The following is a 26,254-nucleotide window of genomic DNA, read 5'->3' as shown; positions in this document are numbered from 1 at the left end:
AAACTTGTACTTGATTTGTAAGAAGAGACAGCCCATTTAATCATTTATTATCATTTTTAAAGGAATCTATGAAAAGCGGTGGTGTGCTTTTCTAGATTTAGAGATAAAATCATTGAGATTTGATGTGATTGGTGATTCAGTCTTTCCTTATGTTGTAAGCAATCACTTGTGTCTCAATATATTGACATCTGTAATGTGGAATTACAGCTGTTATATGGAAGTATTGTGTACATACAGTTGGCCTTGCATTTATACTCTATTCTTTATCCATGGATTCAAGCTTTCATGGCTTGAAAATATTTTTAAAAATGAATTCCAAAAATCAAACCTGGATTTTACATTTTATATAAGGGTCACCATTTTATTATCCATTATATTTAATTAGATTTGAACATCCATGGATTTTGCTATCCACAGGTGGTCCTGGAACCAAACCCCAGCAGATACTAAGGGCCTACTGTATTCCTGCCTGTTAAGTAGCTCCACATCAAATCAGTGGCAATAGAGCCTCTTGGAATGTAGATTGCCTTGATAATCTAATGAGCATCCATTATATTCCCAGCTGTTGCCAAGCTTCCCATGTCTGAACTGCAATGGAAGAAAATTCCTTGATTTTATATGCAGTTAAGGATCTTTTCTCAAAATGATGATAGAATGCAATGCCTGCAACATTTGTTTTTGAAGGCTATGTGTGAGAATACTCTTAACCTACTGTCACTGTTACCTTGTTCTCTCTTGTGTCAGAACATTTACTGCGCTGACAATTGGATAGTCTGATCTTGTTCCACATTGTTACAGTAGATTGTTACAGTACAACATTTATGCGTCACTTCACACAATTAAAAAGAGTCACAGAGCATATGCACGAGAATAAAAAAATAGAATACAACCTCTAATAGCATATTCATTAAAACTGTCCAAAGTTTACTAAAGTCCCAAACCAACTGATCACCTAAAACACAGAAACTATCTGCCAATCAACATAGGAATGAACAGGAAATATATCTACCCAAACTGGGCCATTAAAAATGCATCTAATGTGGCACCAGGTAATTTTCCCTGCCAAGAATATTCCATTGGGTTGTGGGAGTGCCTCTCACAGCACATGAAGAGAAGGTCCTCAGGGAACTGCGGACTGAGCAGGTTTATGTGAAATAAGTCAGAACTTCAGGTACTGTGTTCTTAAGTCATACTAGACTTTATAAGTCAGCCCTAACACTTTGAATTGCCCCCAGAAACAAATTGACAGTCAGTGTAGACAAATGAGAACTGAGATTCTTTCTTCAAAGTGACTGGTTTGCTAATCAGTAGATCTGGTCACATTTTGCACTGGTTTCAGTTGCTAAACCATCTTTGAGGCAGCCCAACATATATCACATTGCCATAATCTGTGTTATTACATATTATATTAGACTTTCTATTGAAAATCTCTGCTCTTCTTTACTGTCCTGCCTAGAGAAGAAGGTAGAAACCCAGTGAGTTTGTATGCCCAAAGATCACCTTCATTGTTTCACAGTACAGTGTGCCCATGTCATTTGCGGGTGTGACATACGCGCTGAAAGCCGTGGAAGAAGGAGCGGCACCTTGCATCGGAAAGAGTAATAGAGGACGCGTACTGCCTCTGCGCTGTTGTGCCACTGCATGCACAAGCCTCATTAGTTTTAATGGGGCTTGAGCATACGCGGAATTTCCCTTACGCAGGCTGTGTGTGTCCGGAACAGATCCCTCACATAAGGGAAGGGACCACTGTACTGTATACTTTCAATGTTCCAGTTACCTAGGCTGAAGGCTTCACTAGATCCTTTTAAAACCTTTGAGCTTTAGACTTCATTGAATGGTAACTAGCACAGATACTTACAAAGAAAACAGAATATTTCAACCCAGAAATTTCAGATACTGTCAATAAATGAAAAATTGAAATACAGCAACACAATTCAGATTTCAAATAACTAAGCAAGAACTTGCTAGCTTTTTGGTTGACCTAGAAGCAAGGGAAATTTTATCCATCTAGCAAAGTATCTCATTTCCATGGAGGAAGTCATCTCCAAAGGGCTGTTTTGGATGAGATCTACTAAAAGTTTTTCTAAAATGTCAAAAGTAATTTTTAGATAGAAGAACAACACATACTCTTGGAACTATTCTTCTGTGTCAGCAAACCATCAAAAATAAAGAGCATGTGGGAATTTCCTTCCCTTAACATTAAGAGCTAAGCAGAAATGTTCCCAGAAAGACCACCAGCTTCTGATCTGTTTCCTTCCTTTTTAAAACACAAAGCCTCATACACTGAAGCCATCTAGGTCAACAATTCTCGTGGGATTGCTATTGCTGCACAGAGTGTGGTTACTCAATGCTTCATCATAGTAGACACACACTTTTGGTTGCATTTGGATTTGATATAAACTGTTCCATTGTTACATGTATTCACTAAGCCTTTTTTCACACTGAGTATCACAGCGGTATGTCTGTCACTTTCACTTTCTTTTTTTCAAAGCCTTAAATATCTTCTTCAAAAGGTTAATATATATTGGAGATTTGAGGGACAAAGGGCAGCTAGTTCCACTTTAGTTTTCTTTATTCTTTGAAAGGTTTCTGTGATCTGGCTGGTATCAGTGTACAGTACTTGGGCATTTTGCACTGGGGAGGCCAACAAATGTTGTTGTGTCATAAGCCTTTTCTTAACACTGATGACAGTAGGCAACTGACTCTCATGATCTCTTTTGGCCCACTTTCCTCTTTAGTCTTGTGTTTCTAAACTTTGCAGCAAGGTTTAGGTCTGCTGGGCCATGGCTTGACAGTACATCTTGTTCTCCTGGCCTGTGTTTCTCCTAGGCCTCTTTCATTATTACATTTCCAGGGACTTGCAGCTGAACCTCCCTTGGCCTTTTTTCTTTTGACTTGTCACTTGTTGCCTGGCCTTCTGCCATAGTGCAACTTGTGTCTGTCAACAGTACAATCCCCATTGTGGGACCCTGCAGTTCATTGTGCTGCTGTGGGTGATGACTGAAACTCTGGCATCTTTATTTTAGCGTCCTTGGGCTGAATGTCAGGCGAAGAAAAAAAATGATGAGAAGCAGCCCTTAAGGAAATGATTTGCAGTTCTGGTTGACACAGCCAATAATTTTATTCTCCCCCAATTCACAAGTGCCAAAAAAGCTTTTATTGCTTTGTGCAATTGACTATAACCTCCTCTCTTGTATCATGCCGTATCATGCCAGCCTCTTCAGTTTGTTACTATCCCTCAGCACCTTGATTATATGAACTACAATTAATATTTGCAGTGTGAGGTGGGAATTCTTCAGCATACGTTCAGCAGATTATTTTAATAACCATAAGATATCCTTTACATGTTAAGGAAAAAGCAACATGGGATATACAGTGAATGAAATAAAACATGTATGTGAGAGTCAGGGTGACTCAGCAGAAGCAATTAGAAACCACACAGGTGTAAATGGTAATGCAATTAACAAGTCCTAAATGCCAAGGACAGAAATGTAAAGTGAATAATTGGACACACCTGAGAATTGTTAAGTGGTCAAGGCTGAGATGATGAAATCATTAATTGTGGGATGAACCAAGAGAACCAATGAGAATGGTGTACACGCCCACTGGGTGGAAACAGACAACAGTGGGTGGTATCATGCAATGACTATAATAATGACTATGAATCCCAATGTATTTTGTGGGTAGTAGAGTGGGTAGTAGTAGTAGTAGATCTTTTATATAAGACTACTGAGTTGTCTGGTGTCTTGGGTGAAGCTACAAGAACCAGCTGGATCCTGAAGAAGTGTGAAGACTTCTGTGGAAGCAAGAGTGAGAAGGCTTGGAGAGTTTGTCAGGGTCTTCAGCCTGTTCTCTGTAATTCTGCTGCTTTTGAGCAAAGCTTTAACCACTGGCCAAAACTGGTCAGCGCGGTGCATAACAAGGTGGTGAGTTTGAGCCAGAGGTTTAGAGCTACAACTCCCATCATCCCTGACATTACAGACTGCATGAGATGCATTGTAGAACATACTAGGACAAATCATGATCTTCTCCCTCTGCCCCACCCCAGTTCTTTAGATCGCATTGCTTAGAGTATAGTATCTAGATCAGGCCTGCACAACATACAACCTGGGAGCCTCATGTGGCCTGCCAAAGGATTTCAGGCAGTCCACAAGGATATGGAACAACTTCAAAAGTCCTCCACTTTCTGCCAAGGAGAAGGCCAAACAAAGGAGTAGGAGGACAGGCAAACACTTCCCTGCAAGGCTCCTCCACTGTTTGGCTTTCTCCCAAGGAGAAGGATGTGTGGAAGACGAGGATGGGCAAACACTCACCCTACAAGGTTCCTCCTCCTCCTGGCTTTCTCCTGAGAAGGCCAGACAGTGGAGGAGCAAGAGGGGCAAACATTTGCTCCTCAAGGCTCCCCCATCGCCTGGCCTTCTCCTGATGAGAGGTCTGGGCAGAGGAGGAGGACAGATAAGCCTGCTCTACTGTTTGTCTTTCTGCTGAGGAGGAGGGGGGAATTAACATTAATTAATTCTAATTAATATTATTAATTATTAACATATATGTAATTAAAACCTATCTGTGGTCCTGAGAAGCTTAGCCTATTTTAATTTTGTCCTCTACCTACAGCCAAGTTGGGCAGCCCTGATCTAGATTGAGGAAGGTAATAATGCCACTTTAATCTCTTTGGTCACCTCACCTGGAATACTGTGTCCAGTTCTTGGCACAACAATTCAAGAAGGATGTTGACAAGCTGGAATGTGTCCAGAGGAGGGTGACCAAAATGGTGAAAGGTCTGGAAACGATGCCCTATGAGGCATGGCTTAAGAAACTGAGTATGTTTAGCCTGGAGAAGAGAAGGTTAAGAGGTGATTTGATACCCATCTTTAAAAATAAGAAAAGGGGCTATATTGATGCTGGAGCAAGCTTGTTTTCTGCTGCCCCAGAGACTAGGATATGGAGCAATGGATTTAAACTACAGGAAAAGAGATTCCACCTAAACATTAGGACGAACTTCCTGACGGTTATAGCTGTTCGACAATGGAATACACTGCCTCATAGTATGGGAGTCTCCCTCTTTTGGGATTTTCAATTGAGGGTTTTAATACACACTGTACATTCTCCATTGTATTTGGGGTCTCCATATTTTCATATCTGGAGCCAGCATGTTCTTTAGAAATCCCAATTACCTTTGGAACATCAGATGAATTTCCCATCAGAAAGGAGCGCAGACCTGAGGACATGTATAAAACCCAACTAATACTGCTATCAAAACTAAGTGGGTATGCAGATTACTCCTTCCTTCCCCAGGCCCTTTTGCACTGAGAGACAAAGGTCTCATTTCACCAAAGCAGCAATCCATTGCTTCCTACCTATCCCCTGTCGTATTCCCAGCCAACTTCCTTATCCCTTCATCCTAGGGTTGTTCTAATCAAATTGTTGTATGTGTAACCCTAAAGTTAAACCCATCAACTGGTCTGGAATACCATTGTCAATTACTGGGAAGACCATAGGGTCTTTGTTATCTTTCAAGATAGCACGCTACTTGAGGCTAGGATCCCCAGTATAAATATTGGTCCTCAAGCCTAGCCTATAGAGATTCTCCACCTCCCTGTGTTGCACTTCCAATTTTCCATGATCTACTTTTTGGGCAGGTAAATATTGCCCTCTCTACACCTCTCAAACTCCCCTATCCCATTCTGTACTTTCATCTTGGTTAGCTCTGAATGCTGTGTCTGTCTGAATTACCATCGTGTTTCATTGCACTCTTGTATATTTCTAAACAAAACTTTATTTTTTTCACCCCAAATCTGGAGTCCTCCTTAGTGTGAACTGTTATACATAGGTGCAAACAGCCCTAACATTACCCAGTCTTTTGCAAGCTTAAGCTGATTCTCCCAATAGCTAAAGAAAAGCTGACACAGTTGATGGGGGTTCCCAGTTCACTGCACCTTTCTTTGGGTTACAAGAGGCTGGATGACCATCTGTCAGGAGTGCTTTGATTATGTATTCCTGTATGGCAGAGGGTTAGACCCTTATGGTCTCTTCCAACTCTGTGAATTAGGATTCTATACCTAAATGTCAGCCCTGAGTAAGATTATACCTAGTTAGCTATATATAAAGATTGCAGCCTCAGTCATACCACAACCCTCTATGGTTGGCCAGTGCTAGCTGATACCACAAATGACATTATATGGATAAGTAATTTCAAAATCTCTATTATGTTTCTGTTATGATAAAATGAGGGAACTTGGGGCGAGTGGTTTTTTTGAGGGGGGAAGATGAATCAAATTGGAACCTGAGAGATTTATTGAGTAGTATTCTCAATTCTTTTTATTAAAATGTAATAAAGTGCTTCAGACATAGAGGCTTGGATTCGTTATGGGAAATGCCTCAGAATGGTTTTCCACCCTTCTTCCCACACTACCAGTATCCCATGTAGCATTTTCCAGGACCTTGAAAAGGCTGTTGTTGTGAGAAGCGGGTAGGGGAGCCTTTTCCACCGGCCCATTTGTAGTCACCAAGCTCTGAATCGAACCAATTCGATTTGAAGAGCTTTTATTCATAGGACAGCCTACAAACAAAAGAAAGAAAGAAAACAGTTTCCAACTTGTTGTCTCATTGATGCTGAAATTGCTACAATATCATAATTAAAGATGTCAGGTCCTTGAAGCAACATTAACTTGGCAATAGCTTTGTTTTTACACTTTCTGGCAGAGTCAGGGAAGAAGGAATGCCTCTGAAAATTTGCAAAAATGTGAAAATGAATTGGCAAAGCAAAATCTTGTCATAACATTCTCTATTGGAGGCAACACGATGCCTGACAGCTTATATGCCTTATAGTAGATCATTTTGGCAGTGCATTTTGTGTGGGAAATAGGACTTTGGGAAAACAGACACTTTGAGGAATTGTTGGTGTTCCGTAAAGAAAGGAGAGATACTTGGCTGAGATTTAAGATACCCTTGAAATTGAACATAAAAAATAAATTCCACTGGAAAACAAAAAATTCTGCATCATACTCTACCATGTCTACATTCACAAAGAAAAGATAGTGTGCTAGGGGGGAAAAAAACCTAGGACGCCTATTTTAAACAATAATAGTTGACCTTGAAATTCATCATGAAAAAATTAAATGAATATTTTCTTCATTTTTTTGCACTATTGGTGGTGGTGGTGGGAGGTATTGAATGTGCTGCTTTCATAAATGTGTGGGTGATTCATGTTCCTATTGGCCGTGTCCATTGGTAACAATTGAAGTGGCTGGCTTTTGTGCAGCTGTAATGGCTTGCTGGTATAAAATGGTAATATAAAATTGTATAATGGTCAATTTTAAATTATTGATGAGGATACTTGATCTTTAGCTAATAATATCCACTTTTTATAATTTGATGTTAATTGTATCTGATTTGCTTTATCTGTATGACTGATCTATTGATAGTAAATAAATTGATTGACATGTTCCTATTGGTAACATTTAACAGGATATAGTGGAAAGGATCCAGCATATTTCTGTGGGACATGGTACTTGATGTTACCTTCAGAGCAGTGACTTGTTTTTTTTTTTCCAAACACAAGAGTTCAGTACAGTATTAAGGAATGTATGTATTTTGTCTGAACGGATGTCATACTAAGGCCTGAAACAGATGGGCAAAAAGATGATACATGTCCCTGAATCGTCTGGAAGCTGTGCTGAGGCTGGCTAATGCAGCCCAAACCCAGCTCCAAAAGCAGCGGGGGGGGGGGGGGGGGGGGGGGTGCCCCCGGGGCGCTCTGGGGGGGCGCAGCCCGCGCCCCCCGGCGGGGGGGGGGGGGGGGGGGGGGGGGGGGGGAGGCGGCCGCCGAGACCCAGGGGGGGGGGGGGGGGGGGGGGGGGGGGGAGATGCTCCTTGCCAGTGGTCCTTTGGAGACCACAGCACTTGCCGACTGCAGGACTGAGGTGTCTGGTTGCTGTGGTGCTGTGCCAGTCAAGGCTTGGTTGCTGCTGGAGCGGCCATAGGCTGCCCCAAGCCGCTCATCTGCTTGAACCCTAACAGAGAAATTTGGTATCTGTTTTCTTTCTTTTACCTTTTTCCTCCTTTTTAAACTATTTGAGAATACAGTACTAACTGCAGATTATTTTTCTACAAAGTTTTAGCACTATAGTCTAGAATAGTGGCCCCCAAGCTGTGCCCTTTAAGAGATCTTAGACTTCAACTTCCAGAAGCCTCAGCCAAGTTGGCCAATAGTCTGGATTCTGGGAGCTGAAGTCCAAAATCCCTTAAAGAGCACAGTTTCAGGACCACTGGTCTAGAAGATTATTCATAAGGAGATCAGTGAAAAGTAAAACCTATTTCTATACAGGTGTTTATTTTTCCTTGGTTGATAGAAGAACCTAAGCAGAGTGCCCTACTGTATTTAAATCTCAGAGCCACATTTTGTTTATTTTATTCTCTATATTTAGCTATAAGCCTTTTAATCTTCCATTCATGAATTTGTCTAATTCTCTCTTAAAGCCATCTAGGCTGCAGGGCAATTGCCAAATCTTGTGGCAGTGAATTCCATGGTCTGAATCCGGTTGCAAGTACCAGCTAGCATGCACTAATTGAATCAATGAGATTATATAAATACTGAGTTAATCGTTCAGAGATTTATTTGTTGGGTCTATTTCAGTTGAGGCTAGCAATTGAATTTTGGCTATTCATTTAATTATGCGCTTATCTTTTTCAGAAAGTATGCACCACACATTCAAAGAATGTGTGAGGGGTGTGTGTGGCTTTATCATTGTTCTTCCCAACTGTGTTCCCAGACCATCATGCATTGGCAGAAGGTGTGAATGAGGAACTTAAATGCATATAGATAAACATGAATGGATGGCGGCTTTTCTGCAGGGTTCCTATGCTGTCCAGGACTTTTGATTACATGAAGGATGCTGCATGCATCCAAACCTTCCAATCACTGCATGGAAGTCTGGAAGTGGATAACAGTGACACTGGAAATAGTCACTCACAGGGTAGAGAATGCATAGCCCCCAACAGGTTATTTGACTCAATCTCCTGTTAGCCCTAAGTTATAGTCTGACACATATTCTGAGGGCCTCACACTTCCTATCCTTGGCAGAGCAACAATGGGGCTTAATTTTTTGAAGAGGTGTTGTGTACAGAACTCTTGTTTGTCCAGAATCTGCTTCCAGCCTGTTCCATAATTCACAGTGATGGTGATGTGCTTGAAGGAGAAACATCCTATTCATAAGCTGTTCAATAGCACAACACATACTTTAATATGTCTGTCTTCAACCCACTCCCTCTTCAGTTTTAGTGAGTGGATCATGTTTTTAACATGATATTTGGGAACAAAGGCACTGATTTTAAGAGCTTTATGGCTGCACTTACATGTTTTGAAGGGGTATGAGATTTCAAGTTCTCCAGAACTCTTCCAAAAAATACACCTTTCCTTCCAAGTCTCTGATCTAGAACAGAGAATTGAGAAATTCACAGACTTTTGCGACATTTTGGTGGCCGTAATAAAAGTACTACCCAATTCTTGATTTTTTTTAAAATTCAGAGAACACATGACTACTACATTTTTTATATGCATGAGCTGTCAGACTCGCTTTGAAAATTGTTTTTGATTTAATTATGGTTCCTGTCTTTGGCTCCCTTCAAACCTAGGAAGGTGAGATAAAAATGTTTCAGATAAATATGTCTGCATAGAGGAATTTTACTCCCCCCCCCGCCTCCTGAACAGCTTTACCCTGAACCCCTCTACACCACAGCTCATGCTGTTTGGGAAACAGCTGTTTAAGGACCGCATATAGAGAGATCATGGCACACTTCTCTGGATCACACCATTGCTTTTTAACAGAAACAGTTTCCCCAAGTAATTAATCGCCAAGGCATATGCACAGCCTCTTCAGTCAGATACTTAATTGAGAGTAGGTTGCAGGATTCTATGGAAATCTAAACAGACTGTCATACTGTGAATGAGATCAAAGGACCCAGGTGCCTGGGGAAAACAAGGGCTGATAGCTTAGACAAGGAGGTGCATTTATCTTATAAATCCAACCACTGTGTGACACAGAACTCGACCACAGCAGGTAACTAGAATGATTGAACAGGATGTGCATAATTAGGTAGATTTTTTTACTTGGGTATTAATAAATTAAAATGATTTAAGGTATTGTATGGTTAGGAATCAGGGCCAAGTAGTAAGAGAAAGAATTTTTCAACATTTATTGTACTTGAAATTTCTTGAGTTCTCATGTTATTTAGAAGGAAGCATGTTTTGGGGTTGGAGGGGCAGGGTTGGAAGTATTAGGGCTAATTAACTTCAGAAATTAATTCTATTGCCAATAAATAGCTGCTAATTTTTTTTCTTTTCATTTTGTTTCTTAATGTTCTGTGTAGTACACGGATTGATGCAAAGCAGTAGATAGGCAAATTATTTTCTGAGAAGCAGTCAAGTTTAAACATTGCCCATGATTTTCTTCATCACATTTTCTTCCTTTCTCCAAGAAGCCAGTAAATTCTATACAAGAGATAAGTAACAGATATTTTTTCTTTGTTGTCTTATTTATATGAAATGTCTTTCTTTTTGTCAGCCATAGACTTAAAGAATGGCTCTGGGGAGTTGTACCAAGGGCCGGCCCGTGGAAAAGCTGACACCATTTTCACTGTGTCAGATGAAGACTTTATGGATGTCGTGCTAGGCAAGATCAATCCACAAAAGGTACGGATGTAGAATTAATTCTGTCATAGCAAACACTCACCTTTCAAGTGGACCATTAATGTTAAAGTAACACGTTCTCATTCATAGACACGTAGAGATGCTAAAATACACACCTGCTTAGGGGCCCTCATCTCCCCACATTGAGAACAAACATAACCGTTTCTCATCTTCAACCACCTAAGCTGTAATTCTGATTTTGACTATATCTAGAACCTTTGTCAACTCAGGTGCACATGATTCTGTTCAACAGCAGTAAATGTGCAGCTTTGACCATGCAGAGGGGAAATGTGTTGTAAACTGTCTGCTACAGTAATATTCCTAGGAAAGCTCAAGCCTGTAACAGCTTCCTTTCTGTTTTGAAATCATATTCTTTCTTCAGTTTTCAGGCTGGATTTGCGGTGCACAGCCTCATGGCTTCTAGAGTCAGCCCCTGTTTCCAGCTGCCCCCATATATCACATGGCTGAATTTCCCCCCTTCCTTCTGATATACTAGGAATTTCATAGAAACCACTTTTTTCCTGATTTGATTAGCTGTCATGAAAACATGATCTGATTCAGGATCATGAAGGCGGGGGAAGGGGAAAGAAGTGTCTCTACCTCTTCGCAATCCAAAGAAAAGGGATTGCTGGGATGCTTGTATGTGTCTTTGTGTGCAATAATGTGTGTGTCCAGGTAAGTGTGTATGGCCTGTGTGTCAACTTCATATGTAGCCCTTGGGACCTAAATTGTTCGGCATCTGTTAATTAAATAGTCCTCCGGTGATACATGAATGTACAGTCTTGTTTATTGTTATAACTCTCACTCCAATAACAGTTAGGACCAATGATGGAAGCAAGGCAGAAGAAGGAAGTAATCCCCTTCTCCAGATAGCATCGATCCTGTCATAGTATTAGATTTCTTCAGAGTAGATGTTTTATTCTGCTTAATTTTTGGTTAGGCCTTATTATTTTCTTGCAACTGTTTTTGAAAGCACAAGCATAGGAGAGGAGGCAGACTAATTGTTTTTTTTCCCTCTGCTTGCTGTAGGCATTTATGTCTGGTAAGCTAAAAGTTAAAGGAAACATCATGCTGAGCCAGAAGCTGGGGACGATACTCCAACAGTATGCGAAGCTGTGAATTCCCTGCTGGATTGAAGAAGAAAGGAGCCATTTCTTTTTCAGAATAACCTGAAACCTTATGCAAATCTTCCATTACATAACTTCTGACTTTAGACTTTTATTGCTAACATGCAAGTTGCCTCAGTTCTTGCCGATTCAGATAATTGGTACAGATGCAATGGGTTAACATTATATTGAACTTCTTTTCCCTTCTTTCTTCTCTGTTTAAAATTTTTAAACTTTTTACTCATTCTTGAGATCTTCTTCCAGTTAAAACATATGTAGTTAATATATTTCTGTATGAAATTAAAACTTAATTAAATAAAACATACTTTTTACATCTTCTTGAATTCATTGCCTTAAATTGTATTTTTGGTTCATTATTTTGAAAGAATGTGTATATCTTTAGGTATTGGTGGACAGCACTCCACCCTGAATTAGATAACAGGATTGCAGAGACTAGCAGCTCCCTCCTCTGTGGTTGCTACTGTTTGTTATTGTCTAGACAGTATACAAAGGCAATAATCACAAAATTGCCTTTCCTGCAGATGCATACTTTAAAATTGGAATGGGGAACATTTAGCCTTCCAGCTGTTTTGATCTACTATTCCCAAAATCCTTTACTATGGGGAAGCCTGACCTAAAATACTGAAGCACATGTGGAGAGATATGCAATTCATCTTCCTCTTAACTTCACCACACAGCATGCTTAGCTGCATAGACTTGTTTTGCCCCCTCTTCACATCTGAATCCATCTTCTAATATGCCTATGGAAGAAGACATTGAGCCACCACTAGGAAAGGCTAGGCTGCATGTTGGTATTACAGCCTGGCAATGAGCAGCAGCAAATTAGGAATTCAACAAATTACTTTCAAGATTGGTTTCTGATGGTGACTTGTCTAGGTCAGTGCTGGATCCCTTGCCAAACCATTTCCTGCCCCCTCTCACTACTACTATGTTTTATTTTCCTTGTAAGAGTAATACTCATGTACTCCACCCTGCTTTTCATAAGCAGGAGAAGCATGGACATCAATCTAGTTGAAGGAAGACAGAGTTCACCTCCAAAGGTCAAAGTGATATTGGCTAAGCTTAGGGTAGGCAAAATGCGATCCTAAGGCTGCAAGAGGCCCCCAACCCTGCTTTTATAGTCTTTTAAACTTTTCAGTCTTCCTGACAAAAATGTTGCCTCTTTGAAGTGCCTTCAAAAATAATGATTCAGCTATAAAACAGGTTGCCTCCTCCGTGCAATATTTCACATTTTGAAATGCATTTTTTTCAAAATCCCAGAGTGGAGATCCAGCCTCATCTGGTTCTATTTTCTTTGCGGGGAGTCTGTCCAACCGCTGGAGGTTTCCAGGTGCAGAAAATTTCTCCCCTAGACTCATCACAGTTGTCTAGCTCTGGTTTAGATTTATATAAAGTCTGCTACTTCATATCCTCATTTTATTGTCATTCTTGTTACTATTTGTTGTCAGGTTGGCTTCAATTTATGGCAACCATCTCCAAGAGCACTGGTCATCAATAGCCCTACTTTTGTCTTGCAAGTTCAAAGTCATGGTTTCCATGATGGAGTCTATCCACTTGTAATGCAGTCTTCCCCTTTTTCTACTGCCTCCTACTTTATCATTTGCAGTGAGTCCTATCATGTCATGATGTGTCCAACATATGAAAGCTTAATCATTTTGGTTTCTGGTGAAAGTTCAGGCTTGATTTGCTCTTGGACCCATTCAGCTGCCTTTTTGGCAGTCTACGGTATCCACAGAACCTGCCTCCAGCACCATATTTCAAATGAACCAATCTTCCTGTCAGCTTTCTTGCACAGTGACACATAGAAATTGGAAATACTATGGCATATAATTTTGACTTTAATCCCACTTTAGCACTTCCTTTCCAAACTCGTAGGATTGTATTTCCTGTGACGTAAGAGGCTATCCTCAGTCTAGGTGCTTCTAATTTTTCTGAGACACTTGCTGCGACCCAGACTACATGTGCTCACTGGTCAGCAGTGAGGAAAGGGGGGGGGGGGGTGACGTAGAAGATCTCTCAAAGACAACAGCAAAGGCAGTTTAGTTAAAGCATGTTAATATTGCATTGGAGTATACTTGAATGCCATTTATTCTGAAAGGCTTATGATGATGTCCTCACTATACATATTTAACTGAACAGTAATATCTATGGTGCACTGCAGTAATATCTAAATGCAGTAATATCTAAAAACTATGGTGCACTGCAGCTATATATGGGATCCAATTAGCTACAGTGTGATGAAAATTAATTTAATATTATTGCAATATTAAAATAATATTAAAATGCAAGCAGATAACATAGTGCTTGAATACGACCAGTAGCAATTTGGTAGCACTGCTGTTCTTATTTGCCATTGACATCAACTCATGGTGGCCCAATAAATGAGAAACTTCCAATAGCTGCAGGCATCAGTTGCCCTCCTCAGATCTCCCAAACTCATGGCTGTGGCTTCCTTGATTTAGTGAATCCACCTGTAATGGGGTCTCCCTCTTTTCCTACAGCCTGTTTACCATGCATTATCTCTTTCATGAGCCACACCATCTCATGATATATCCAAAAGCTACAACCTCAGCTTAATTATCTTCACTTCTATTGAGACCTTGAGCTTGATTGGTTCTAATACCCATTCACTTCTTTTTTCAGTAGTCCCTCGTATCTACAGCACTCTTCTCCATCACCACATTTCAAATGAATAGATTTGGTTACTATTGGTTAGTTCTGTCTAAAGTATAGCGAAAGAAATCTGAAAGGGAGGAACTTTAGCATTTCAGACGTATGAGGAAGAGGATGCTGATATCTAATGTAGCAAAAGAAACATTATATATAATTGGTCTGAAGGGCCAGAAAGTGACCCATGGGAGAGAGTAGGTGAGAGCCAGTGATGCAAAAACAAAAATATGAGTTCAAATATTACCTGTTACTCCCATAAAAAATGACTTCTGCCTCAAGGGGCTGTTGTGATCAAACAGCTTCTGGAACATGGATTGCTTGGTTATTTGTTGGACATCTAGCTCATAAACAACCCTACTTGAGGTGTAATGGGCCAGCTGAGCCTTTGGACATTTCTTTAAGGCTTGTATGGCATGTAACTTTTTAAAAAACAAACAAACTAGGTTCTCTTTGAACTCATGAAAACAGTACACAAACACTGTATCTAATAACAGAACTGTCTTTGGCATGGTCTGAACTCTAATCAAAAAAGAATTATTTTAGAAACCTTATTCTTGGGGAGGGATTGCTTCCTAAGATGAGAAAGGCATGTAGATGGTGAAGGAAGGATTTGTGTCTTAGATGTCTCTTCTAATTTGCTACGACAAAGCTGAAATTTGGTAGCAGCAAAGCTATGGGTTTTTTTTCTTTATAGAAGACACAAAAGGGAGAAAAATTGCCTTTTTTGGTCACTCCTGCATTGTCAAAATGATGCCGTGAAACTAGGAAGTTTTCAGCACATTCAGGGAAGTAATAATCCTCCCACCGCTTCTCCAGAAAAAAACAAAAAACTAGGAGTTCACAATCGTAGCTTAAAGTAAACTAATTGTGAGATTTTTTTAAAAAATTCTCATTGCTCTTAAAGGACACGTTTATGCAATCCATTAATCTTTAGAACAGGAAGTGCATGAACCACATTTCCTGACTCTGGTGTTTCTGTAACCTTTTCTGGGAGTTTATAAATCACTCCCAGTGCTGAGGAACAGGTCAAGCTTGGTTTTGGACATGTGAAACAGTAGGATCTCTTTTGATGTAGGCATTAAATAGGGTTACAGGAAGAAAGCAAAGAAGTGGCATGCACCTAATAATAATAATATAAAGATTTATTTATAGCCCGCCCAATCACGAAGAATCCGGACCGGTTACAACAATAAAATACATCAATTACAATAGAGTTAAAAATCAAACCCTAGACCTACCGCTCCCCATACCCAATACTAAAACAGAATTAAACAATAATAGTATAAAAAACATTAAAAGCATTTTAAAAAAGGCAGAAACAGGTGGGGAAGAATAGACAAATGAGCGGACAATATCTCTGTATCTGGGGAGGGTAACTAAGTTGGAAAGGCCTGCCGGAAGAGATCCGTCTTGAGTGCTTTCTTAAAAGCTGTCAGAGTGGAAATGTGACGGATCTCCTCCGGCAGGTCATTCCATAGTTTAGGAGCAGTAGTAGAGAAGGCCCTCTGGAAAACTGATGTTAGCCTAGATTTTTTTGGCTGTAGTAGATTTCTTCCAGAAAGTAGTAGTAGATTTCTTCCACCTTAGTGTGCGGGGTGGACAAAGGGAAGAAGGCGCTCCCTCAAGTACTCTGGGCCCAAGCCATGTAGGGCATTAAAGGTAATCACCAACACCTTGTACTTTGCCCAGAAACTAATAGGCAGCCAGTACAGGTGGAGGCGAAAATCAAGGCTTCTACCCAGATCCCTCCCGGGGGTGGTGGACCTATTAGAATGGTCCACCCTCGAAGGCTGATGGAACCCAAAAGGTTCCAAGAAGCCCTAGAGGGGCACATGGTTGGAAATGACAGCGATTCTGTTGATGCCCTGACTAACACCTGGGATACAGATCTCTCCAGGGCTATACACAGTATCGCTCCCAAGCGCCCTCTCAGGCCTGCTTCCAAAAGGAAGCCCTGGTATACGGAAGACCTTCGGGCAAGGAAGCGGGTGCTGCGACGGCTAGAGCACATCTGGTGGAAACACCTACGCTTAGCCGACAAGGCTCTCCTAGACCGTCTTTTGGAGGACTATGGAGAGGTGATACGAGCAGCTAAGAATTCGTTCTATGGTGCTCGTGTTGCGTCCGCGGAGTCGCGTCCAGCAGAGTTGTTCAGGGTTGTGAGGGAGCTAACTCAGCTCCCTCCCACCCTGAACCAGATCCTTGAACCTTCTAAGGCCTGCTGTGACCAATTTAACAACTTCTTCGCGGATAAAACCTCTCGGATAAGCGAAGGTCTTAACGCCAGCATTAGAGCAGAGCCTAGAGAAGAGGTATCCAGAGCCTCCGTGGACTCTATTAAACTGGATCAGTTTGAGTCTGTTAGTACTGATGATGTGGACAGGATCCTTAGAAGTGTTCGGAAGACAACTTGCTCTCTCGATCCCTGTCCCTCATGGCTAGCTGCTCAGGAGGGACCGGTAATAACTTCATTGTTGCACCGGATCATCAATATATCTTTGAGGGATGGGCAATTTCCATCAAGCTTAAAATTGGCCACAGTAAAACCTTTGCTTAAAAAGCCCTTCCTTGACCCCCATGATGCATAATAATTATCGGCCAGTTTCGCTATTGCCATTTCTGGAGAAGGTGATCGAGAGGGCGGTTGCAATCCAGCTTCAATCGATCCTGGATGAAACGGATTATCTAGACCCATTTCAAACCGGCTTTCGGGCGGGCTGCAGGGTTGAGACTGCTATGGTCGCCTTGGTCGATGACCTCCGTCTGGGCATTGACAGGGGTAGCGTGTCCCTGTTAGTGCTTTTGTACATCTCAGCGGCTTTCGATACCATAGACCATGGTATCCTTCTGGAGCGCCTGGCAGAGGTGGGAATCGGGGGCACTGCGCTCCAGTGGTTCCGGTCCTACCTCTCTGGGAGGTTCCAGATGGTGCAGCTGGGAGATGTGTGCTCCGATAAGAGGGCCCTTATATCTGGGGTCCCTCAAGGAGCCATTCTGTCTCCCATGCTTTTTAACATTTACATGAAACCGCTGGGAGAGATCATCCGGAGACATGGGGCACGGGGTTATCAGTATGCTGATGACACCCAAATAGTTTTCTCTATGTCTCCGACTGATGCAGTGACCGGGGATGGCATCTCTCCTCTCGTGGCCTGTCTGGAGTCGGTAATGAGCTGGATGAGGGAAAACAGACTCTGCCTGAATCCAGAGAAAACAGAGGTGCTCGTGATAGGTTCTCCTGGCCTGGGGATGGCGGTGGTTCCACCTGTCCTGAACGGGATCACGCTTCCTGTGAAGGACTCAGTACGCAGTCTGGGGGTGGTCCTTGACTCGTCGCTCCACCTTACATCGCAGGTGGATGCGACGGTCAGGAGCACCTGTTATCAGCTTCGGCTGATACGCCAGCTGCGTCCCTACCTGGGCCAGAGTTACCTTGAAACTGTAGTACACGCCCTGGTAACCTCTCGCTTGGACTTCTGCAACGCGCTCTACATGGGGCAACCCTTGTACCATACCCGGAAGCTGCAACTAGTGCAGAATATGGCAGCCCAACTGGTCACTGGTACATCCAGGGCCAGTCATATAACACCAGTGCTTAAGGGCTTGCACTGGCTGCCTATTCGCTTCCGGGCTCAATACAAAGTGTTGGTAATTACCTATAAAGCCCTAAATGGCTTGGGCCCAGGATACCTTGAGGACCGCCTCTCTCCATACAATCCGCCCCACACACTCAGAACATCTGGGCAGCAACTGTTAAGGGTTCCAGGGGTCAGATTAGTTTCTACTTCTAGGAGGGCCTTTACCACCTCGGCCCCCAACCTCTGGAACTCTCTGCACACTGAGCTCTGCTCAGCCACCTCCCTGGCCCAGTTTAAAAAGGGGCTGAAGACTTTTCTATTCAAGCAGGCATACCCCTGATGTGCGCCCCGAAAAACCCCACCCTCTTCTTTTCGTCAGCAATGGCAAGCTGGCTGGAGCTGTTTTACTGTTTATTTTAATTGAATGTACATTTTATAATGTGTTTTATTGTATTGTGTGAAATGTTGTACACCGCCCTGATTTTGTAGAAGGGCGGTATATAAATAAAGCTTTTATTATTATTATTATTATTATTTACAGGGACTTCAAGTTATATGGTCCTTCCTAGAAGTTCCCGTGATCAATCTGGCTGCCATATTTTGTACCAACTGAAGTTTCTGAACTTGGCACAAGGGTAGCCCCAAGTAGAGCGCGTTACAGAAGTCCAATCGAGAGGTTACCATTGCATGTACTACTGTTTCCAGGTCCCTTGGCTCCAGGAAGGGGCGCAGTTGGCGTATCAGACGAAGCTGATAGCAGGTGCTCTTGACTGTCGCATCCACTTGAGCTGTCAGTTGGAGCGACGAGTCAAGGAGGACCCCCAAGCTGTGAACAGAATCCTTCAGGGGAAGTTTGACCCCATCCAGAACTGGCTGACACAACTCCATTCCTGGATTCGGGGTTCCTATAGCAAGTACCTCCGTCTTACCTGGATTCAGCTTGAGTCGGTTTTCCCTCATCCAGTCACCTACAGTAGATGGCACATCATAGAGCAAACTTATGGACAACTTAGTACTTGTATGTACATCAGGGCTGGAGTAAGACCTTTTGCTCCCTGAGTCAAAACAGCAGCCCTCTCCCTTGCCACTGCTAAGTGTAGGCTGCCAAGGCAAGCCATGATAACTGATCACTAACTGAAATGCAATAATACTTAACTTGTCCTTTCATGACACCCAAATTGGCTGCCTGGGGCAGCCTTCTCATTCTATCTAATGGCAGAGCCAGCTCTAGAAAAAAAATAGGCTTTTTTTCCTAGTGCTTATTTCAAGCCAAAGAAAATCTTGTTAGCATATTAAATACAGTATGTGGATGCCTGCTTTGTGTTTTAACTAATTACAACAATTATAGGCTCTAATTTGGAACAGGTTCTTCCCCCTGTTTCCAGGGCTAGTCCAGTGGCATCAGTAGGGTGTGCAGGCAGTGGGCCCTGCACTAGGTGGCAGGAATATGACTGTAAAAATGAACATTTCAGGGTTTAATGACTCCCTGCATTTGAAGCCAATATTGAACTGAGATAAAAACATCTCTGAACAATTAAACAAAATGGCAATGAATGGGCAGGTCATGTGCCCATGAGCAGTGCAATGGTGTTCCTACGCAGCACCTTGACTCCCCGGTGTGCTAACACAGTTGAATTGAACAGCATGGCTGTCAGTGCCAGCTGCTGCCCTGAATTGTGGTCAGGTGAGTAGGGAGGCAGAGGTAGAGGTGGAGGTCCATGAGGGTAACACCATGAGTTACCACATCGAGTGACACCAACCTTTGTAACACGACTAGGCCAACCATACCAGAGAGAAACAACTACCTAAGGAGGCAAATATTGGGTGTCAAGAAAGGGTAGTGTAATGTCTTGAGCCAGCCCTACCTATTTCACAGGACAACAACTTCAATGTGAAGCATTCTTCAACAATACCTTTTGCTGGGCACTGCCTGAGATTTCACAGCTCTAGGTGAAAAAAATATGTAACAGAAAAAAACATAGAGAAGAAAAGGATCCGAAGAGCCATCTTATCCCAATCCTTGCCACTCCACTGACAGAAAATCACCCACCTTCTGCATGAAAATCTCTGACAAGGAAGAATCTGAGGCAGTCTGTTTCACTGTGGAACAGCTTTCAGGAAGTTCTTTCTAAAGTTTAGTTAAAATATTCTTGCAATTTGAATCCTAGTCTCTGGAGCAGCAGAACACAAGCTTGCTCCATCTTCCACATGACAGGACAAGTTTTTTCAAGTGGTCTCAACCAGATTATTTCTCCAGTGTAGATGCAGCCATGCCTTTTGCCTTCTTATGCCTGAGATTTCAAAGCCCAGCCTTGGCACCACAACAACTACAATCCAGGATTCCATAGTGGAGTGATGAGAGTGAAAGCAGTGTGGCATCTAGTATGTGCTTAATGCAGTTCTTAACATGGTGCACCTCTTGCTACGAGTCTCACAAGACTTTTTGTTTAACAATTGTACCCACTAATCCATTTCATGTCTCCTTTATTTAGTGGGGAGGAATACAGACAAAACAAGTCAAAATAAAGAAACCAAAGTCCCTTGACCAAGGGTTTGGTTGTGGAATAGCCTCTGAAATATGCAAGAGGCAATGTTAAATAAGCCATGTTCAATGCTCAAATTGTCTGTTTGGAATGGGGAGGGGGGGTGGCCAGAAAGGGAGTACATTTCCGTGATCTGTCTTACGAATAATGTCAAATGTCTCCCTTTTGATCAGCCTAAGAAACTGCATTGTATATTAACATTTCTAAAAAGCTAAATTTTTTGCGTGTTCCTCCATTTTTATAAATGTGTCCTACATTTGAAATGTTGTCCTGCTTGTCCTACATTTGTCCCGGTTTTGGAGGTCTACTTATGGCAACCCAGGCTGGAACTGAGCTACAAAACCACCCAAAAGCTCCATGTGATATTACTTCCTTCATCAGGGAAGGTGTTACAAACCAAATAGGATATTTTTTGAATATGTTAGCCATAGGCCTGCATTTTGCTATTCTCTTCTTAGTTAAGATAGTATGGAGGGGCATATGCGGCTGGCACCTCTTCCTTCTGACCATGTGGCAACTGGGAGATTCTCCAGGAAATTTAGCAAGCATTTGCATCACAACAAAGACACTTCCTTTGTAATCCAATAGTCTCTATCCTTGTGAGGCCACAAGCCCTTTGTTAGATAGAGGACACCATTTCTCAAGAAGCTTCTAAATCAACTCAGAATTTGCACTAAATTTTGTAGTAGTATAAACTTTTAATTTGGATGCGGACTCAGTTCAGGGGGCAGAACCATTCATCTAGCTCCTGCATTAGTTAATGGGCTAAATCCAGTACTTTGTCCATTAGAGTAGATTGAAACAGGTTCCTAACTAACACTAAATTTAGCCCCTTATAAGCAGCTTATGAAACAAGTGGGCAGGAGATTACCATTTGCCAGTGTAAAGAGATGAGATCCCATCCTCAACATCCTGATCATGCAGACATTCTCTGTAGAAACAAACAAAACTTAAAGTGTCCCAGGGAACTACACACAACAGTCGTGTTAGCATGTAGCACAGGGATTCAAGGATGTTCTCTTGTGCACATTTCTTTCTTCCTGTTGTATGGAAAAGACACATAAAATAACACAGGCTTTTTTAATGCTTAAGTAGGAGAGTGCTTAAAAAGTGAAATGTGTGTAGAGCAGGTTGTTCCGATGGTTTAACAGATGAAAGCAGCACTAAGATGTTGAAAATAACATTGCTGAATTTTACTTGAAGCCTAGGATAATGCCATTATGAGATTTTTCTCACGGTAGAAAAAATGGTTGAAAATGCTGAGTCCCATAGATTGGATGGATTTAACAAGTTTATATCACATGATATGGGTACATGTGATAATGGTATGCTTCAACTTGGTAGTACCATGTTAAAAGAATAATCTCATTCACACTTACTATTCTTTGTAACAAGGGCAAACAATCTTTTTTCAAACATTTTAAAGATATAAAGGCAGTTCACCTCCACATTGCTAAGCCTCATTTTTGAGTCTTTATTAACTATATCTGAAGTTAATAAAGAACTTGGACAAGTGCAAACAACAAGTAAATGACATATTTGGGGAAAAAGTGATGGTGGCATACAACGAACCATAAATCCTGCTGTTTGATTCAAAAGCTATTTCTCCTGAACTCTCTCAGCTAGGTGGAGAACTGTACAGAAACCACCCAGGAGGGAAATATAAATATCACTTTTTGCATGAGTATGTGTACTTGTTGCTGCAAAAGCATTACTTTGATAGCCATATTTATTTCATTTTCCCCATAAAAATATACAACATATTTGAGAGCAATGCTAATAGTGACATTACTAGTTTTCATAAACTTTAATGACCACCCCTTACACCGACTAGCCAGATAGGTTTGGGAGGTGGGGTCCAGACAAGTGCCACCATTTGAGAGGCTAAAAGCCCCCCCCAGACACAAAAAGGGGGTGAGTGTTTACAAGAGTGCACCACTTGAGCTCATTATGGCTCCGGTGCTATGGAATCTTGGGATTTGTAGTTTTGAGAAGCTCGTTTGGCCTTCTCTGTCAGTGCCACACAACAACTAAAGTCCCAGCATCCACAATATGGTGCCAAGGACAGCTATAAGTGGCACAAAACTGGATATTTTTTTCAGTGCAGATGCAAACTGAGTCCTTCCTCTGAAGGCGTTTACATCAGATAAATTCAGCTCGATAAAGCAAAGCGCAGCTGTTCAAGCATGAGCGGCAGCCACTCTGTTCATGCTCAGAGACACTCTGTCATGCTTTGAGACACTGCATTCCAACTCTGAGCTGAGCTAAGAACCCAGGCTGCATCCACACAACATTTCATTCCCACTTCAAGAGGGATTTTAATTCCAACACACCCACAACACACTCTACATACACACATGCACACATTTTTAATTCCAAGACTCTTTCTATCTATCTAGCTAGCTATCTGTCTGTCATATTTAAATTCCAAAACATTATACCTTCCTTCTTTTATAAAAAACAAACCCCTTTAAGAGAATCCTCTTTTGAGAGAAGGCAGGGTATAAAATCAATAAATACAAAATTATTGTGCAATAGTCATCAGTGCATGGCTTGCATATAAGACTTTATGAACTTTAAAATGTTATACATTTAAAAACAATTAAAATCACAGTAGGCTCAGAGTGCTACGAATCATGGAATCATAGTTAGAAGAGACCCCTCAGAAGGGCCATCCAGTCCACCCCATTCTGCCACTAGGCAGGAACTCCCAGTCAAAGCATCCTCAACAAATTATTAATGGAGGTGTCCATCTACATGTAGAAAGATATACTATAGATTATGCTATGGAAAATCACCACCTTGGTCTGTATATTGGGAGAAAGGCAGGTTTAAGAAAAACAACAACAACAACACATCTGGGTATTGTGTTTTGTGAGATATTTGCCTCTTTGTCAGAGAGTCTGGTGCACAACATACTACACATCCAGGATTTTCCATGCATTTAAAGTGGTGTTGAACTGGATTATTTCTGCAGTGTGCACCTTATTAGACTGAGTTCCCAGCAGTCTGTGGTGTGCTGGATGATGGGCCCTGCAGTCTAGCATTGCCTGGAGCAGAGCCATAGGACTCCAGAGCCCCAATTCATCCTCTGGCAGAATTTTGGGGAAACTTTTTAAAAAGACAAAAATAAGAAAATAAAAACTCCTTGCAAAGTAAAACCAGAGGTCTTCCAATGGACTTTGCTTCCAAGGCAGGAGGGCAGAGAGGCCAAGATCTTTAGTTGAGTCCTTAGGTTAATTAATAATCCTAGAATCCTAGAGTTGGAAGAGACCCCACGAAGGGCCCTGATCCAGTCCAACCCCATTCTGGCCATGCAGGAACTCTCAATCAAAGCATCCCCGATTATGCTGAAAGGGGCCAGCTAAGTGTTTTATTTTATTTTTATTTTAAAAATGAGAAAAAAAACAAGGCTGGGAGGAGCAGAAAAGGGCCAAGCCTTGATATCTGGACCCCAGAACATGCTAACTCCCAGAAATTCCATAGCCAAGAGCCACAAAGAGTTAAATCGCTGCCAAACCTGGTTATTTCTTGAGTGTGGATGGCAGCTTCCTGTCCTCTCCCTCGCTCTCTCTCCAGGGCTTTTGGCCCCTCCCTCAGGCCCCGCAACAGAAGTTTAGGGGCGGCAGTGGCTCCTCCTGGCTTTGCCAGGGCCAGGAGGAGGCCTCCTCACCTCCCATTCTTCTGCCCTCCCTCCCTCCCCTCTCTCTCTCTCTCTCTCTCTCAGCCTCCCTGCTCCCAGGTTATTTTCCTCTAGTCCTCTGCTTTTGATGGAGGGAGCGAGGAGTTTAAAGGTCCTTGATTCACTTCCTCCCTCCCTGGAAGAGACTTTTATTTTGGCAAAAGCACAGGGAGGAGGAGGAGGAGGAGTGGAAGCCAGACTGACTCCTATGGAAACGAAAGGGAAAGAGCTTGCTTTGTCTTTCCCCCTTCCCCTCTCGGAGCTCCGTGGTTTTAATGGTGAGGGGAGGGGGGGAGGAAGGAGCTTTGAATGCCCCCAGGCCTGAAGGGGGGGACCAGACCCCCCAAACCCCCCTCCCCCGGCTACGTCCTTGGACTTAGCATGCTAATCTTTAAATAATGATTTTTAAACTCTGGCTCAGAATTTTAAAGATTTTTTTAGTGCGTAGTTTGGCCTTAACAAGTGGCTTCATGGGGATCCTTCCTTTCAGCCCTGATTTGTCCTTTTACAATGTTTTGATTGATTGATTGATTGATTAAATGTTGAACTACCTTATCTATGGTTTAAGCCACCCACAGAGCTTGTGCTGATATTTAAACATCACCCTTCTGCTGTTTTTTGTACTGATTGTATCATACCTCCCATTGTTGTCATGTCTTATCTGTGGCCTTCTCATATGCATTGGTTGGCCAATATGTGGAAGTTGCAGACTTTTATCCAGTCCAGAGGATTGTCTTGTCCTTGCTATGGGCTTCCTATCAAAAGGAAACGCGGGGTGGAATTTGACTAAGTCAGTAGTCCTTTGCACATTTACAGGGAAGGAAATTCCATGTGTTCAGTGGGACTCTAAATAGCATTGAACTACAAATGCAAAATGTATATCCCCCAGCAAAAAGCTTCCTTGAAAAGTGGGGATTCTCTCTCTCTCTCTCTCGTCCTTAATAGAGGTTGAATGGTCACCTCTCAGGAATGATTGAGTTGTAGATTCCTGCATTGACAGGGGGTTTTACCCTTGTGCTGCTTTCAACTCTACAGTTCCATGGTTCAATGGCTCTAGTCGAACAATGGAAGCTCTTTCATATCTGCAAAATGTAAAATCATTAGGGAAGAAATGATTATGCAGTCTCAGATGTTTGCTAAGGTGGGGTTTCAGTTGGTCTTGAGGGAGGCTGATGCAGATAGAGGCCTGCACAGCCCTCCTTGATCTTAAGGAGACTGAAATAATGGCAATAGAAGTTCTATAAATTTTCTTCCTTCTCAGCACCAGAGTATCTCCCTTGAGATATGCACCTGTATGTGTCCTGTGGGCCAAAAATCACTTTTTAAGTACAACGAGTCTCTTAGAAAACATCTGCACTTTCAGATCTGTACAATATTTAGGCATTGTAAGCGGGAAACCATGCCAATTAACACCAGTTTCAGATGTTTATCTCATTTGGAGCAATAACTTCAGAGAGTGAGTCCCACTTAGTCAGCACTCTCTAGGCCAGAAGTCCCCCTTTCTCCTTGAGATTATCTTGAAGTCACCTTAGTAATTTCAAACAAAACCCCACCAAACAGTGATACCTTTATTAGCCAACCGATCTACAATTACCTGTTGCAAGCTTTTGAAGCTCCACTAGCTTCTTCATCAGGTAGTTGTTATATACCAACAGGAAAAAAATGGCGATGTTAGTAAAATCCGCACTTTTTTGTATCTGTCCTTAGTTAAGATAATGGGAGGTATCTTAGGGGCTTTACAACAAACCATGCCGTGGCCCCAATCCAGCCTTTCCAGTGCATGAAAAGGAGCAGCAAAAAAACAGCTTTTTTGTGCCCTGGAAAGGCGCGATAGCCATTGCTATGGCACTTCTTCGGTTCTGCGGCGCTGTGTTGGCAATAAGGTATCACTGTTGGGTGGATATTTGTTTGAATATACTAATTAGTCAACACAGCTTTCCTACACATCACCTATAAATATCTTTCTA

At 42.0% G+C, this 26,254-nt stretch overlaps 1 protein-coding gene and 1 long non-coding RNA gene across 4 annotated transcripts in view; one reads left to right on the top strand and one right to left on the bottom strand.

The window, feature by feature from the left end:
- The window catches only part of HSD17B4 (hydroxysteroid 17-beta dehydrogenase 4), an 86,652-nt gene extending 74,515 nt beyond the window's left edge, over positions 1 to 12,137 (top strand). For all 3 annotated transcript variants that reach the window (XM_042448674.1, XM_042448673.1, XM_042448675.1), the window contains 2 exons: positions 10,563 to 10,690; positions 11,717 to 12,137. In XM_042448674.1, the coding sequence (XP_042304608.1) occupies positions 10,563 to 10,690; positions 11,717 to 11,806 (218 nt within the window). In that variant the 3' untranslated portion in view covers positions 11,807 to 12,137. The remainder of the gene's footprint in view (positions 1 to 10,562; positions 10,691 to 11,716) is intronic.
- Positions 6,266 to 24,169, bottom strand: LOC121921114. Its single transcript, XR_006101845.1, has 3 exons — positions 24,126 to 24,169; positions 9,355 to 9,431; positions 6,266 to 6,559 (listed from the first exon to the last, which is right to left on the bottom strand). It is a non-coding gene; the product is annotated as an uncharacterized LOC121921114 (long non-coding RNA).
- Between the last annotated feature and the right edge of the window lie 2,085 nt (positions 24,170 to 26,254).

Source organism: Sceloporus undulatus, chromosome 2, assembly GCF_019175285.1.
Source record: "Sceloporus undulatus isolate JIND9_A2432 ecotype Alabama chromosome 2, SceUnd_v1.1, whole genome shotgun sequence".
Taxonomy (NCBI): domain Eukaryota; kingdom Metazoa; phylum Chordata; class Lepidosauria; order Squamata; family Phrynosomatidae; genus Sceloporus; species Sceloporus undulatus.
Note: the sequence above shows the minus strand (reverse complement) of the source record. Positions and strands in the feature narration are given on the sequence as shown.